Source organism: Zootoca vivipara, chromosome 16 (genome assembly GCF_965207765.1).
Source record: "Zootoca vivipara chromosome 16, rZooViv2.hap1.1, whole genome shotgun sequence".
Lineage (NCBI taxonomy): Eukaryota > Metazoa > Chordata > Lepidosauria > Squamata > Lacertidae > Zootoca > Zootoca vivipara.
Genome location: NC_142599.1, coordinates 15,526,495 through 15,543,492, shown reverse-complemented (window position 1 = coordinate 15,543,492; position 16,998 = coordinate 15,526,495). Strand labels below are relative to the sequence as shown.

The window sequence follows — 16,998 nt, the reverse complement described above, 5'->3', positions numbered from 1 at the left end:
GTCCGCGGAGTACTCAACCTGAAGCGTACTTAACCCGAAGCATGGGTGTAATTGGTTCCGGAAGTCTGTTCATAAACTGAAGCGTTCATAAACCGAAGCGAACTTTCCCATTGAAAGTAATGGAAAGTGGATTAATCCGTTCCAGATGGGTCCGCAGCGTTCGTAAACTGAAAATTCATAAACCGAGGTGTTCATAAACGGAAGGTTCCACTGTATCATGAGAAGACTTGGTCTATTTATTTGTATCATTTATTATTCCTATGATCCTTGTGTATAAAACCCAGTAAAAAGTTATTTACAAAAAAAAAAGGAGTAGCATCTGCTTCAGACAAATCAGGCAACAGAATTATCAAATCGGAATCTGAGGTAAGGCTGTGAAGAAAGCTTTTAAGGATCTAGTACAGAAAGAAATACATAATTAGGAAAGTTGATGCATCCTTTGAAAAAAATTACTTTAATGCCCGGAGAAAGGCTTTATATTTGAAAACCTAGCAGTGCAGAGTTAACATTGTGAAGATCCCCACCCCATGCAGTATGGAACCCCACCTGCAATCTGAAATGGCACAGTTGAAGAAACAGGTTTCGCTTCCTTGTCTGCCGTGTTTGGCTTAGTTCTCAATGTGAAGGAGTCTTTTCTACAATGAATGGGAGTTTTGAGAGAGCAGAACCACACAGACCCTGTTCATTTCTCTGTGGGATTATGTCCAGTAAACTAACTGAGGAGGTCAGGGCCGTCTTATGCATGTCGGGCGCCGGGGCGCCCTGGTGCGGAGATTGCTCCGGTGCTTCAGCCCCGCCCCGTTTCTTGCTGTGGCTGGTGGGCAGCTGCGCGCTCTGCCGCGCGGCGCCCCCCTGCCAGCCCCGCGCCCCCCAGCCTACCCCTAGAGCCGGCCCTGGAGGAGGTGTCAGATTGCTTGAATGTATTGTTTAAACTTCGCTTAAATTGTGCTCCTGAAACCAGTTGTGATTCGTAGAGACTTTAGGTTTATTTATTTATATTTACATGGTAAGGGCTTCCTCTTCTGGAAATGTGACATTACAGGAAGCCCTTACCATGTAAGTTCAGTCCTTTTGATAATTCTGCTTCTTTGCTGTATGCAGTCCTGGATCTAAAACAGCCTTTCCCAACCTAGTGCCCTCCAGATGTTTAAGACTATAGCTCTCATCGGCCCCAGCCAGCAGAGCTGATGCTGCAGTAGAAAATAAGTCTTTTTTGCTGGTTGTAGTAAATGGGAGCTCAGGTAAACATTTGGAGGGCACCAGGTTGGGGGAGGCTGGTCCTGGGGGTTAGGGTAGATACACAGCTGTACCCAAAAACAGCAGCTCCTTCTGGTTCCCTCCCTCCAGATGGAAAGCATGTAATGGAAAGCATGATTCAGCATCATCCCATGTCAAGTGTCCCTGCCTTCACTTCTGTTCGTGGAGTGGAGAAGCAGAGCCCTACATGTGGTGATGTCACGTCATGCTTTCCTTTACTACCCAGGTTTTTTTTGGGGGGGGGGGGTTTGAACTAGGACTGCTGCTTTCAATGGCAGCCGCATGTTTGCACTAGTTCTGCACTCCTAAATCTTAAAGAAGGTAGTTGGTTGACAGTTAACACTCTGGCTTTGCTTTCCCTTCAAGGTGACATTCCTAGTCGGTTATGAGTTGCAGGGAGATACCATCAGTTTATTTTCTAAATTCATACTAAAGTTCAGTGTGGCTTAATGTTCACATTGTTTGTTCTCGAAGCACCTCTAACTGTGGCTCTGAAGTATTAGAAAAAGGACTTGTTTCACAGCTGTCCTCCTCATGAAGTCTGAATCAAATGAATCTTTTCCCACCGCACAGAGAAGTGCCCGTGGGCTGCTATCCTTGCATTGGTTATCTACCTGGGAGTTCCAGGGCTAGAAGCAAGCAGACAGGCAGGGGGTTGCTGGGAAATTGATCACTTTTCTCTGTGGGGGTGGCTGGAGTGCTGCCGACATATGCCTGGGAGTTGCCCAGTCTCAGCCTAGCAGTGGGAAGACAGAGGGAAGGCCAGAATGAATACAGAACATGGCGCTGCCCACAGAGCACGATGCAGTTTTGATAAGAGCGGAAATATATGGAAGGAACTTTCGCTATTTTTAAAAAATATTTTGAACATTCATTTGGATGAACAATGTGAATTTTCTCCTTCACTTCTAGAGAAGAGAGGAAGGACCCTTTGTCTGCTCTGGCCAGAGAATATGGAGGCTCCAAGAGGAATGCTTTGCTGAAGTGGTGTCAGAAGAAAACAGAAGGGTATCAGGTAATGGTTGCTTGTCCTTTCTATAGTGCAAACATACGAGCATCTGCCAGGAGCACAAACTTGGCTGCTCTACAGTTCACGGCATTGATCGTGAAGGAACTGGTATGTACTGTCCTGGCGGGAACACAATACTGCAGGAGCCAGCTCAGCTGTTATTTATAGTCACTCGGTCACTTTGCACAATACAAACATGTGTGTTCTTCACAGAATGGCTAATCCGCCCACTAAAGCTGGTTAACGGTGCTATCCTGCACATGTCTACTCAGATAGAAGTTCACACTAAGTTCAGTGGGATTTGCTCCCAAGTTAAAGATGTATAGCAGGGACGTCCAACTCCCAAGAGACTGCGATCTACTCCCAGAATAAAAAAACTGGCAGTGATCTACCCATGGTGGGGGGGGACCCAAAGTTGTTGACCTTTTTTATGGGAGCAGGTCGAAGTTGAGCTTTTTTTTAGGAGGGCAGGCAAAAGACGCTCACCCAATGATCACTAACAGCGATAACTCCATCTGCTGTTTTTGCGATCGTGCGCGAATGATGGATGGGGTGAGGGGGCGGGGCCCAATGCTCTTTTTCCCCTGCGAAGGAAATTGAGACCGTGATTGACCGCTAGCTCCCAGGGATCGACCAGTCAATCGCGGTCAACCAGTTGGAAATCCCTGATGTATAGGATTGCAGTCTAAAATGACTAGCTTCCATCTTGCACATTGATAATTCCAAATTAAGAGGAGGATGGAGAGCAAAATCTTAAAATGGCAATAATATAGTACATAGGAAGAGGACATTTCATTTTAAAATGCTTTCATACTGCTTTTTATTTAAAAATCACAGGTCTGTGCAGCATAATGTAAAAATTACACTACAATGGTACCTCCAGTTGCGGACAGGATCCGTTCCGGAGCTCTGGTCGGATCCTGAGGTTTCCGCAACTGGAGGACTGCTTCTGCACATGCATGCGGTGCAGTAGAACACTTCTGCGCATGCGCGCGAAGTGAAACACTTCCGGGGTTGCAGCTTTTGCAACCCGAAGTTTACGTTACCCGAGGGTAACATAAGCCGAGGTGCTACTGTAAAATCAATACCCATACAATAACTAAAAGGCCAGAGCAAACACACCAGCATTAATTGCCAGCAAAGGGGACTAAGTAGGGCATGATTCCTGCTTCTGTTCTCCGGTATTATATTGGTGGTATGCTTACTCTGTGTGAGCTCATTCTCCTGCTTGCTGATGATGATGCAAAAGCAGAGTTTGGCAAACCAATATGGCTGTCCCCTGGGGAAGGACCATAGTTTTGGGGTCCTTGCATGCAGAAGGTCCTAATGCCTGGGGGAAGCTCCTGCCTGAAACCTTGAAGAGCCACTGCCTGTCAGAAGAGACAGCCCTGAGCTCGATGGACCCAGTGGTCTGACTCTATGCAAGTGGTCTGACTCTATGCAAGGCATCTGTTCCTATCATATTTGGATGGGTGGCCCACTGCCGTGTCCCCTCATTTATCTGGGCTCCAGGCAGACCAGCCTCCCAAGGAGCCACATGCAATACAAGCATGGCCTCCTTTTCGGGGAAGGGGTGTAGCTCAGCGGTCAGAAGGTCACAGGTTCAATCCACTAACTAAGGCATCTCCTGATAGGGCTGGGAACATCACCTTGCTGCCAGTCAGTGCAGGCAATACTGAGCTTCTTGGACCAATGGTCTGACTGTATAAGGCTTCCTATGTACTTAATTAGCTTAATTGTATAGGAAATCTTTGGAATGCAAAGGGCAACCTCTCGATTCTTAAGTGTTCTTTGCTTTGTCAGGCTTGAGACTCACAATACAGAAGGAAGTTGGAAGGCTATGTAACAGGATGGTGGGGGGACATTAATAGAAAGGCTGTACAATGAGAGAAGCTTGTTTTTATGTAGGCAGAGGGGGCCCCTCCCCTCTCTTGCTTCCTTGGCATCTCTGCACTTACCGAATGGTGCTATTTCTGAATGTAGACCCTCCACGTCCCCACTTTCCTTCAAAGGCAGGATGTGGGATGCCGCTGAATGAATCGTAAAACTCTTCAAATGGGAAAGCATCTGAGACAGGGCAAGAAGCATGTGACAGTTTCCTTAATTCGTCACGAGAAAGCGCTCCATCCTTTTTATCTCAAGCAGCCTGTGCCAGAGAGATAGTCCTCTTGCTCACATTCCCGGATTCCCTGCATCGACTAAGTCTGGAGAAGAGAGACCTTTGGTCCGCTTGCAAGGAGGGGCAGCTGATACGTGACTTTCAGCATGTTCTGCTCCCCATGCAGGACCACCAGTTTTGGGAGGAGGCCAGAGTTCTAGTCTTAGGACCAGTCTGCCCTTTCTGTGAACAGCTAAATGAGAAAGCTTTTCCTGCGCTCTGCAATTTCATGCCGCAGGTGACGGGGGTTGGCATTTTTGAACGCTCGCTCACAAAGAAACAGAAAGCTAGCATGTTGAGCAGGAGGGTTTAGCCCTAGCTTTACCCCTGATGTGTCACATTTCTGAATACAGGGAGCTAGTCATGTGAGAGTGCTTTCAAACAGCAGTTTCCCACAGGCAGCCTGAAGGGATGCAGCCCTGGAAAAGCTTTCCTACTTGAGTCTGCTGACTGTACAAAATGGTCCTTAGGCTCCCATTTTGTTGATGTTTGCATTCATCCGTGTAACTTGTTTATGTGAGTAATATTTTTTTTTATAAAAAAAACCCCTATAAATCTATTAAAATCAATTAAAATAAAAAGAATGTTTGCAATGGGTCCAGGGGCGGCCTTCTTTTAAAAGCATTTTACAGCTGCTTAGAGCTGGTAGTAACATCACTGTCCATGCAGTAAACACATTTTTTAAATGCTCCCAGTAATGACTATACACCGTAACATGCAGTCCCTTATTGGGGAGTTATTGTACCTGGGATGGCAGCCATCTTTTTATTTATTTTAAAAATATTTTTATACCACTATGTCGTAAAAATGTACATCAAAGTGGCTTACAACAGTAAAACAATGTCCTTGCAAGGCTACCAGGGATGTTAATGGTATAAGGGGAAAGGTCCCCATTGTGAAGCAGACCACAATAATCCTCAGACTTCCCTGCTAGTTGACAACACAATCCGTTTTTAAGAAACTGCTCATGTGCATGGTAGCTGTTGCTTGCTTGCAGGTCTATTTGCTTGCAACTTTAGCATAAGAACATAAAAACATCCGAAGAGCCTGTTGTATCGGGCCAGTAGCCCATTTAGTCCAGCATCCTGTTCTCTCAGTGGCTGAACAGTTGCCTTTAGGAAACCAGCAACACAGGAGCACGATCCCCTCCTGTAGTTTCCAGCAATTGCTATTCAGAAGCATTGCTACCTCCTGCTGTGGAGGCAGAGCATAGCCATTGTGGCTAGTAGCCACAGATAGTCCTCTCCTCCATGAATTTGTCCAGTCCTCTTTTAAAGCCATCCAAGTCAGTGGCCATCACTGCCTCATGTGGCAGTGAATTCCATAGTTGCTGTGTGGAGAAGTACTTACTTTTACCTGTCCTGAATCTTTCGACATTCAGCTTCATTGGGCATCCATGAGATCTAGTGTTACAAGAGGGGGAGGAAAAGTTTTCTCTAGACACTTTCTCCATGCCATGCGTAATTTTATAAACTCCTGTCCTGTCACCTCTTAACTCATCACAACTGTCCTTTGTGAGTCCTAGCATCTTGGCCATCCCACATGTAATGTGTGAACTCTGCTGTCCTGAGCATGCCTGACTGTATCCGAACCAGGTCAAAAGGGCATGTGCTGCAGCTGATCTGTTACTCCCACGGCTAGTAGGATTTATAGCAGTGTGTAGAAGCTTGTTACAATAGAAGGACCAGCAAGAGGACATTTCCTGTCTGAAACAATTCCTTTCTGGAGCACTAAACATAGTAACTAGTTACACTTTCCCAGAATTCTCATTTGCAACATTTTAAGCAAAACTGGGAAGCAGATATCATAACTTGTCTGCCACTCTTTTGTCATCCATTGAGAGGTGTATGTGCCCAGTGGAGGGTGCTCTTCCTCTGGATTTCCTGCCCCGGGGGGTGCAGGTGGGGGGTGCTGACTAGTTGTCCTGCTTGTAACAAACACACACACCCCTCCAACTCTAGGATTCGCTGCACATAGTTCTGTTTGTGATGGGAGCTAATTTTTACCACTGATTTTTAGTGTCTCCAGTCATCTTAAAAATTTGCGCCCAGCAAAGATGATGCCCATCAGCATGCACAATGCTTTCCCCCCAAGACTCAAAATGTGGTTTTTTTGGGGGGGCGACCCTTGAATATCTCTAGCAAATCGAAAAAGAGTAATAGTGATGGCAGAAGGATAGTTTATTTTAAAAGTTCTGTTCTGCTTCCCTTAAATTAAAATCAGATGGTTTACAGCAGGGATGTCCAACCAGTAGATCCCTGGCTGATCCTGGTAGATCGCGGGATCCTTATTGTGTATGAGGGAAAAGCGGGGAAAAACTGTACAATCCTCCCCCCAAAAAGCTCAACAACTCTGGGAACTGCCCTCCTAAAAAAAGTTCAACAACTCTGGGCAATCCACGCATGCTCCTCCTCCCTACAATGATAATGGGTAGATCACTGCCAGTTTTCTTTAATACTGGGAGTAGATCACTGTCTCTTGGGAGTTGGACATGCCTGGTTTACATCATAATGGAATTTCAGCCACATTCATAAAATACTAATTAAACATCTTAAAAATTGAAACCCTAGTTTATCATTTCTGCTGTACAAAGACTAGGATCACCTCTGTCCTTTGCAGTTGGCCATTCACACTAAACCATGAACCACATTCTGTAGTAAGATTTAGCATTTTAACTTTGTCCAAAAGTGGTTTGATGCCATGACTTTATCCTAAGGGTGTCAAAGCTCATGGCAGACAGATTTTGAAAAATAGCAATCATTTATATCCTACTACACTTGTAGAAATGCCCGAGTCCTTCTAGAATGATCCAACAGCTACTGGATTGATTTTTCTGGAGCATTCATCTGTTTTTTTACATTGCATTGAAATTACCGTACATTTTCCCAGCACACGGATCCCAGTTTGTCATTGCTGGTAAAATGCTGTTACTTCCCCAGCACAATAGCCCACAAAGTATTAATTTCTCAATCAAAATGGATGTATTTTATATACTTTGCTGACATAAGTGCTCAATTGAGAATGAAAACAACTTAGCAGCCTATTTAGTTGATCTCTTGAGAGGCCTCTCGGCAAAAAGTTAGATACCTCATGCCTTTGTGTTTGAGCATCGTTCAGAGGAAGATAAGACATGAGCACTTAGTCATAGGTGACTTAGCAAATTGAGAAAACATTGCCGTGGACTGTGGCAAGTTTGTAGCTAGTCAGCATTCTTGCCATAAGCTTCTATTGATGTTGCAACCATCTCTTTAGGACTCCTACCTAAATATTAGTCATCTTTACTTACTTGCACTGTGCTTAGTGTCAAGTTTAATATTTACAGCTGATACCAAATGACAGAGATTTTTTTACTCGTGAGAACAAAAAACCATGTGAAATAGCACCCTTTCCAACTACGTATCTCACAGATAGATCCAAGAATAGTAAATAACTGCTGAGACTGTAATGTTATTGATTATTACATGGGCACAGAGTGTCCCGAAATTTGGCATCTGATGCATATGACAGTGTAAAGGGTCTGCAGAATGCTGTGTATTTTCAGTAACATCTATGAGAAAAATATATTGACAGAAGTGTTTACACTTCATGTTCTTTGTTTCTCTCTGCACTCTTCAGCTACTGATCATTTAGCTGTTTTTACTTAGAAGTAAAACCTCTCTGGTAATTTTAAAATGGCTTGTCATGCCGCAGTGTTAATTTCTGAGTGCTTGTAAAACTAGGTTTAGCACCCTCCCATAACTAGAGGTGGAAAGGAATCATTTCTGCTGACATACCAGGAAGAGGTTTAACTTGGAAGCATGTACAGTCAGAGCAGCATTACCGAGGGAAAATGTCTTGGGTAGGGAAGTAACAAGTTGTTTTTGAGTTTCCTCCTGGGGAAAACAAAATAAGCTTTTATCTTAGGTTGCTAATGGATCTGCTGTCTCAGTTCTTCCAGAATTCTGCTCATTCAAACCAATGCGTCTTAAAAAATAATCAGGACTTGAAAATCTTTAATTCAGCCTGCTTCTCCCGCAAGGAAGGAAGTTGCTATCTCTTTTCTCCTTCTACAAATGTCACTGAGTAATAGAATAAGTAAGCCTCACAGCAGGTTTCTCTCTTACATGTGTGCATATTTCCCTCCCCTCTTAGAATATCGATATCACAAACTTCAGCAGCAGCTGGAATGACGGGTTGGCTTTCTGTGCTGTTCTTCACACTTACCTCCCAGCTCATATTCCCTATCAAGAGCTGAACAGTCAAGACAAGGTAAGTATTATACTCAGCTTTGTTTAATGTAGTTAAAACCATGCTGGAGACCAGAGCCCCTTCTCAGATCCTCTCATGGACCAGACTCGCACTTCTGCCACTATTCCGGTCACCACCACTCACCGGCAATTGCAATTCTCTACAGTATTTGCAATCCTAGTCACAAGCACACCTTCCTCGCACTTAGTCCATTGTATATTTGTTTAAATACTTTGTGTGATGTTTTGTTTTTTTGCATTCATGCATTGTCTTTGTCCACACATCACTTTAAATGAGTTAAAAACAAACCCAGTAGAGGGGTGCTTTAAAGTGTTTTGCAAGCCTGTGATCAACTCGCTGGACAAGTCCCTAAGGCAGCATTGATTTTTTTTATTTAAAAAAAAGTTGTTCAGTTCATTTATTTTTGACTCAATGTATTTTTCAGAAAAGAAATTTCACTCTGGCTTTTCAGGCAGCCGAAAGTGTTGGCATCAAATCCACTCTGGTAAGTGTGTGCAAAGTTCAGGGCGATCTGACTAACTTTTACCTGGGAGACTAATTGCCAAATAGGCACATGCAAGGATTGTGCTGTAGCTGTGTGTTTGAAATTACTGTACAAATAAATTCTGGGATAGAAATAGCATAACTGAAAACTAGAAGGCTCCTTTAAAGAGAGGGTGTGTGTTTGTGTTTGTGAAAATAAGGCTGCTGTGATTAAATTGCAAAACGAGACTATAAATTAGTGCCCTGAAACTGCTCTCACTCTCTTGGCCAGACGAGACTCAACACTATATGCATCATTAGACAGCGCACCTAGTTTTGTTTTCCTATTTGGGGAGAGATCATCATGCAAACCACAGTGCAGAGGGATGTGAGTGTTAGGTTAACCCTTCCCAGCTGTGATCTTTTCACCTTGGCATCCAATGGGGCAATCCCACAAGAAGGGATTTTGTCATGATTGCAGCTGGGTAAGGGAGGGTTAAACCTGCCCACATACTGCAGTCCCAATGAAAATTGGGCGACCCTGTGCCAGGGCTGGATTTAGGTTTGATGAGGCCCTAAGCTACTGAAGATAATGGGGCCCCTTAATATATCCAGCTGTCCTTGGTCAACAACAAATTGTCACTTTTGTGTGTGTTGAATATATGCTATATGGAAATTTATGGACCTATTAACTATCTAAAGCCATAATGGGATCAAAATAAATAAATACAGGTGAAACTCGGAAAATTAGAATATCGTCGAAAAGTGCATTTATTTCAGTAATGCAACTTATTATTTTTTCTTTCTCTTATAATTTTTACAAATGCTTTCTTTTGGAAATTCCACAGTAATAAAACAAATAGTTACAATAATACAAAAATAAACATAAAGGTAAAGGGACCCCTGACCATTAGGTCCAGTCGTGACCGACTCTGGGGTTGCGCGCTCATCTCGCATTATTGGCCGAGGGAGCCGGCGTATAGCTTCCAGGTCATGTGGCCAGCATGACAAAGCCACTTCTGGCAAACCAGAGCAGCACATGGAAACGTCGTTTACCTTCCCGCTGTAGCGGTTCCTATTTATCTACTTGCATTTTGACGTGCTTTCGAACTGCTAGGTTGGCAGAAGCTGGGACCAAGCAACGGGAGCTCACCCCATCACAGGGATTCGAACCGCCGACCTTCTGATCAGCAAGCCCTAGGCTCAGTAAAAATTACATTCCATTTATAATTGACTCACCTAACGACAAATAATTACAATTACAACAAATAAAGGCTTGACATATCTTGGTTTGCATGTCATGCATCTATCTCATATATTGGGTTTCACCTTTAAAGTTGCATTACTGGAAATAAATGCACTTTTCGACGATATTCTAATTTTCCGAGTTACACCTGTAATGAATTGCATGAAATCAAATCAGTAGCTCATATCCTTAGTCTATCCTGCCTGATCATCAGTCTACAAGCACTCTTTAATATTAGATAACAGGTACAACGACATTCAACTGTGCTGCACTGCAGCTGCATGCTACATGTTGCCATGCAACCAGTCCATGCAGAATGTAGGCACCCTATATACAGTGGTGCCTCGGTTTATGAACACAATTGGTTCCGGAGGTCTGTTCATAAACTGAAGCGTTCATAAACTGAAGCGAACTTTCCCATTGAAAGTAATGGAAAGTGGATTAATCCGTTCCAGACGGGTCCGCGGAGTACTTAAACTGAAGCGTTCATAAACTGAAACATGGGTGTAATTGGTTCCGGAAGTCTGTTCATAAACTGAAGCGTTCATAAACTGAAGCGAACTTTCCCATTAAAAGTAATGGAAAGTGAATTAATCCGTTCCAGATGGGTCCGCGGCGTTCATAAACCGAAAATTCATAAACCGAGGTGTTCATAAACCGAGGTTCCACTGTATAGAAATGAGCAAACCAGTGATATTTTAGGGAGCAGGCTAGCAGACGGGGCCCTTTTCTTAATATAATAGGAGCCTACACAACACAAAACACTGTTGCTGTATGTAGGTTTTATTATACAGTATTTTATTTTTATCTTATATTTTGGAAATGTACATCCAGATTGTTTTTTTTCTTTTAATTTTTTTGGAGGCCCCAAGAGAGTGGGGCCCTAAGCTATAGCTTGTTTAGCTTATATGTAAATCTGGCACTGCCCTGTGCCTCTTCTTAACAAATGAGCTCATGACTGTTGGAAATCAGTTACAACCGCTGCCATTTTGTACTTGTCACGGAGGTCAAACCTCTATTCTGCTTGGTGGTTCAGAGGAGGCAAACCTATAAAACAAATCTAAAAATAGCTCTCCTTGCTCACGGTCAAGTCTCTGCCAGCCATTGTCTCTGTTTTCACAATGGGGAATGCTGCTGTGGTTAAGACTTCTAAACTGTGCAGTAGCCAGTGAAGGTGGAACTGGCTTGGACCCAAGAGGGCCATAGATGGCAGCATTAGGGGCGCTGTTGCTTCCCTTCTGCAGGTAAGGGCTGAAGGGCAGAGGCTCACCTGACAAGTCCATGGGGCCCACCAACAGAAATGGACAGCCAGAGCTAAAAGCAGGGTGGGTTGCAGAATGGACAATCTTGATCTCCTTTTCTTTTTAGACACCCTGATTCCCCCTCCTTGCAAAAAGCCAGCAATACGCCTTTCCTCTTGCCTTTCCACACTCCCATTTATCATCTCTGTTGACCAGGGAACACAATGCAAGCAGGAAAGCAGCAGATATGCAGCAATTTAGCATCCAGTAATGCAACTAATACCTAGGTATTCCGAAAGCAAGAGAGGACTTGTACAGTGGTACCTCTACTTACGAATTTAATGCGTTCTGAACACACATTTGTAAGTCGAAAAAATTTGTAAGTCGAATCCCATAGGAATGCATTGGGAGAAAAAATTCGTAAGTTGAAGCAACCCTATCTAAAAATTCGTAAGTAGAAAAAACCCTAGCTAAACCACATCCAAGATGGCGGACGGAGCTCCATTTGTAAGTAGAAAAATTCGTAAGTAGAGTTATTTGTAAGTAGAGGTACCACTGTAGTTTAAGCTACACACAAACTGTTCACATGCGGAACTACAATTCCCAGGTATGCCTTGCTCCCCACCCCCCCGGGATAAGCTGAGCACTACAGAATTAGAAGCAGAGCCTGCAAGCTTTTGCTTATTAAATGTCTATTTTACAGATGACAAGCTACAGATGTGATTATGAGTACAAGAGTTATTGCAAGGTGGATATGTGTTAATATATATATATATTTCTGTCTCTCTCTTCCCTCCCTCTGGTAGGACATTAATGAGATGGTACGAACGGAACGCCCGGACTGGCAGAATGTCATGTTGTACGTTACAGCAATTTACAAATATTTTGAAACCTGAGAGCTGGAATAGCAATAGAGAATGTTGGGGAAGCACAATCCCAGCACCACACACTAAGCTCAACCAACACCTCTTGACTTTGGATGAAACGCGTAATACAGCATTCTGAGTGGCTTTGGTGAGCAAGGTTTCGTTAACCCAGCACTTGGGCAAACCCAAATAGCTAAATGAGCTGGATTAAATTATTAGCCTGTGAAGCCTGAACTTTACAAATGACCCTGTAAGCCAAGTGTCAAAAAGCTTCCAAACTTCCATTGGTGAAGAGTGAACTGAATGAGATGCCACTGAATCGACAAGGCTGATACGTAAGGGAAGGGAAGTCTCTAGGACTGTATTGCAAGACTTTTCTTCATGGAAAACACCTCTGGCGGTTGGGTGGATGTTCTGCTTGTTGCTCCTCACCCAAGTACAGGAAAAAAAACTTTTAATCATCACCTAGTTATTGCCTTATTCTATCTCCAGCTCCTCAAAGTGCACAATTCTTATAGGAAGTACAAAGGTGTCTTCTCTCTTTGAGTTCACCTGACTGAAGAATGGTGTCAAATATTGGCCTACTCTCAGTGCACAAAACGAAGGGTCTGTGTTTAAGCCTACCTCTCTTCTCCATGGCTTCCAACTTTATTACTGGATGGATTCCAGCCTTGCACATTTGATTCCCAACTTTCAGGATATTTCCATGTGCAGGTGATCGGACACACTGCAATTTGTTGTGCTTCCAAGAGAATTTAGTTTATATGGAATTTACTTTTCTTTGGCAAAGTGTAACCTTTCCTTGGCAGGAGCTCAGATGATGTATCACCTGAGATTAAGCTGGTTGAAATGATTGTTTTGATCATTGGATAGGTTAAGCTCCTTTTCAGAAAAAGAACTTTCTGCAACTAGCAATAACTGCTTTTTGCCCCTGAAGCTTTGTGGTGTGTTCTGATCTGATTGTTTGCCAAAAGCAGCAGCAGTAGCTGCTGCCTCTTCCCAGGTTTATCTAAAAGGCCCTTCCATGGGCTTCCCTTTCAGGAATGACTTAAATGAATGGAGCATGCATAGGAGCAGCAGCCATGATTCGTAGATTGTGCCTGTGAGCTGAAAATTGACCTCCTATAAGCCTAGTTTAAAATGTGGGATCAATGCCGGCGAGAGAAGAAAATGCAGAGTTCAGGATGTTTGTCCTGTGGCGTTGTGTCCACTTGCCACAACTCTCTGGGAGAAAAGCGTTAAAGCAAGTGCCTTACTTGGCTCTGAGATAAGAGGAGCTCTAATTGCAAGGCAGTGCACAAAAGACTTCAGACATTTGGTGGTAGTAGAAGCAGTGAGGCTTCTATGGTTCTGTCCTTCTCTAAGAAGGCCTTAGCACCTACCATCTTTTTCCTAGATGCAGAGCAACTGTTAGTCCCCCCCAAGTGGAGACCCAGTTACTGCTGAGGGATAGGGATCTTTTGAGTCCCCCATTTTGATGACCCCCCTTCACCCTGTTGCTTATGGATGTATTTAGCTTTCATTTTCCCCCAACAGCCCAACTAGAAATAATACTCTTTCTTTTTTTTTCAATCTTTTCTGTGTGCCTGGAACTCTTAAAGGACACTTTTTGAATGTCATAGGTATATGAATGGTCACGAATGTAGCCCCGGTCCAAGGTCTGCTGTGGAAGGGTCACTGTGACAGGAGCCAGGTGCCTAGCTGAATTTTGGGACAAGTCAGAATAAGCTTTGAACCTTTCATTGTGCCTCCAAGTACCCCCTCCCTTGTACATGGTTTCATAGCTCAAGGAATACAAGCAAAACTTACATGTGGCTATAAAATGGCTGGTGATCTCCCATTGCAAGTGTTTAAATTCAACTCCTACTTTCCTGTGGTTTTTCTCCTTCCTCTCAAATTGTGAGGCCAATATCAAAGGTTCCTGCAAATACCTAAATGACTTTGGCGTTTGAGTGAACAGAGTTAGCATTTCCCATTTAGGGACAAAGAGTTGCAGATTTTTTAGATGGAACTCTCCCTTCAAAAAAACAAAAACAAACCAACCAACCCCCCTTTTGCTAGCCCTAAAATGAGGTACTAAAATAAGATCATCCTCACTGTGTTCTGCTTTCTTACTGTTGTGGTACAAAGGAATTTGCTTCAGGTCCCCTGCTTGTGAACTTAAGTTGTATTGCTCCACAGGTGCACCTCTCTCTATTTATTGCATTGCAATTGAAGAAGCATTTTTTTTTCTAGTGAGCTGTCTTCCTCCTACACTCAACAGCATCTTATTTTATGGACTGTGCTTGAGTCCAGTGGTGACGAGACTCATCTTGAGCAGAATCCTGCTTCTAAACTCTTCCTCTACAGTCACAGGGGAGAGCTGATCAGGAGGGCATTGATGAAAAGAGGAGTGAGTTGTTCAAGGAAGTGAAGGGCAAAGGCAAAAGAACTGAAGAGCGGGAAACGTTCTGCAGATGGAGCACAAGGAAAAGAAAAAATGTGTTTCCTTGCATTGATTATCCAAAACCTTTTATGGTAAAGACTGAACTACCAAGAGAGATGATTTCATCAAGACAAGAAGCACTCAGAGGGATGAAGGAAATTGAGTTTTAAAAAACACACATCCCATTTTGCAAAAGAAGAAAATATTTGCTCTTGGTTAGATAGCGTGCTACATAAGTATTCTTCCATTCTTTATTCACTTTTTAAAGACTGATTAACATGTTACTGTAAAGTACATTTCTTGCTGGTTTTGTTTTTGTTCTATTAAATATTTTTAATATACCGTAAAAAACAGCCAACAGTGAGTGTGCTTGGGTTTTTTAATCGCATTTCTTTAGATCCTGCAAATGTCCCTGCATTTTAATGGGTCTGCTTTATAAAAAAGAAATTAAAAGGAGCTCATGGTGTTAAACACAAGCAAGTGAAAACAATACCTGGCGGTTTGGGGGATTCTCTTGCAGACACTTTAGTGAGGTCTTAACTGGAGTTTTGTCTTGGTCTTTGTGTTAGATGAGCAAAGGTGCTTTGAAGGCATAGCTATCTCTAACCTCCATCTCATAACCTGCACAGGGGGGGTCCTGCAGCAGGGTGAGGTGCTTCTGTTCAGGCTTCCAACCACTCTCATCCCCAACAGTCAGCATACTTGGTACTACTCATTTGGGCAAGAGGAGGGGAGTGGGCACACAGTCCCTCCCTGCTGACTACATTTTTTACTTCTCTGGACAGCTCTCACTTCCATCCCTGGAATCATTTTTTTAAATCACTTCTCTGTGCGAACCAGGAAATTGCCTATCCAGACCCTAAGTTGGTTCTTGCTTCCTTCCTTCTTTCAGTCTCTCTTCCTCTGGCCTCCTGTTCCAACCCCTCCATTCTTCTCCCCGTCCCACCCAGTTTTCAGATTTTTTTCCTCTCAACCATCACTCGGCATTCTGTGGGCACTGAGCATGCTCACGCGGGATGATGTTCAGAGGGTACTCAAGGTGGTTCTATTCCTTCAAGGCAGCAATGCTTCCAAATACCAATTTCTGGAAACCAGGGAATGGAAAAGTGTTCTTGTGCTCATGTTCTGCTCCCTGGTTTCCCACAGGCTTATGGAGTGGCCACTGTGAGAATAGGTTGCTGTACTAGAGCCATTGGCCTGATCCAGCAGGCTGCTCTTATGCTCTTAAATCTCAGATTTCTGCCAAGCCTACGGGTACCTTCCTCTTGTGAGTGCTATTTTGGCTCCATGGCAAAAGGATTTAATTGGAGTTCGACTCAAGGGTTGCTTATCACTCAAGGAAATATTTGCACACCCCGCCAAGGGAATAGCCACTTCTGCAGTGCTTGGTATCAAGGCCTCACTGTTATATATATCCTGCCCTCCTAGTGCTTACACAACACTCATGGCAGCTAGAAACAATTAAGACCAGCTATAACAATAATATTGTTATTTAATAAATAATGTTATTTAATATAAAAAAACATGGGACGCAGGTGGTGCTGTGGGTTAAACCACAGAGCCTAGGGCTTGCCGATCAGAAGGTCGGCGGTTCGAATCCCTGCGACGGGGTGAGCTCCCGTTGCTCAGTACCAGCTCCTGCCAACCTAGCAGTTCAAAAGCACGTCAAAGTGCAAGTAGATAAATAGGTACCACTCCAAGCGGGAAGGTAAACGGTATTTCCATGCGCTGCTCTGGTTCGCCAGAAGCGGCTTAGTCATGCTGGACACATAACCTGGAAGCTGTACGCCGGCTCCCCCGGCCAATAACATGAGATGAGCGCCACAACCCCAGAGTCGGCCATGACTGGACCTAATGGTCAGGGGTCCCTTTACCTTTTTATAACAATAATAATACTCAAATATAGCAAAATGGAGACAGGTGCAGCAGATAATGACACAAGGTTTTTAAAATATCTAGAAAAACCACCCTAAGCAAGAAGGGGGTTTGCCATACAGTGAAATGGTAGGCAAAGAGTCCTACTGGTTGGTTGTGTGCACAGAACAGGCTCCTTTCATCCCCATCAGCTGAGCCTCCATAGATCTTA

General features: G+C 43.7%; 1 protein-coding gene and 1 long non-coding RNA gene across 4 annotated transcripts in view; one reads left to right on the top strand and one right to left on the bottom strand.

Annotated features, from left to right (window-relative positions):
• The window catches only part of SPECC1L (sperm antigen with calponin homology and coiled-coil domains 1 like), a 55,683-nt gene extending 40,420 nt beyond the window's left edge, over positions 1-15,263 (top strand). For all 3 annotated transcript variants that reach the window (XM_035098009.3, XM_088659436.1, XM_035098010.3), the window contains 4 exons: positions 2,170-2,272; positions 8,556-8,672; positions 9,097-9,156; positions 12,428-15,263. In XM_035098009.3, coding sequence (XP_034953900.2) covers positions 2,170-2,272; positions 8,556-8,672; positions 9,097-9,156; positions 12,428-12,517 — 370 coding nt within the window. In that variant the 3' untranslated portion in view covers positions 12,518-15,263. The remainder of the gene's footprint in view (positions 1-2,169; positions 2,273-8,555; positions 8,673-9,096; positions 9,157-12,427) is intronic.
• Positions 262-5,901, bottom strand: LOC148683097 (uncharacterized). The gene is made up of 3 exons (XR_015947424.1): positions 5,775-5,901; positions 4,225-4,333; positions 262-395 (listed from the first exon to the last, which is right to left on the bottom strand). It is a non-coding gene; the product is annotated as an uncharacterized LOC148683097 (long non-coding RNA).
• Positions 15,264-16,998: the final 1,735 nt, after the last annotated feature.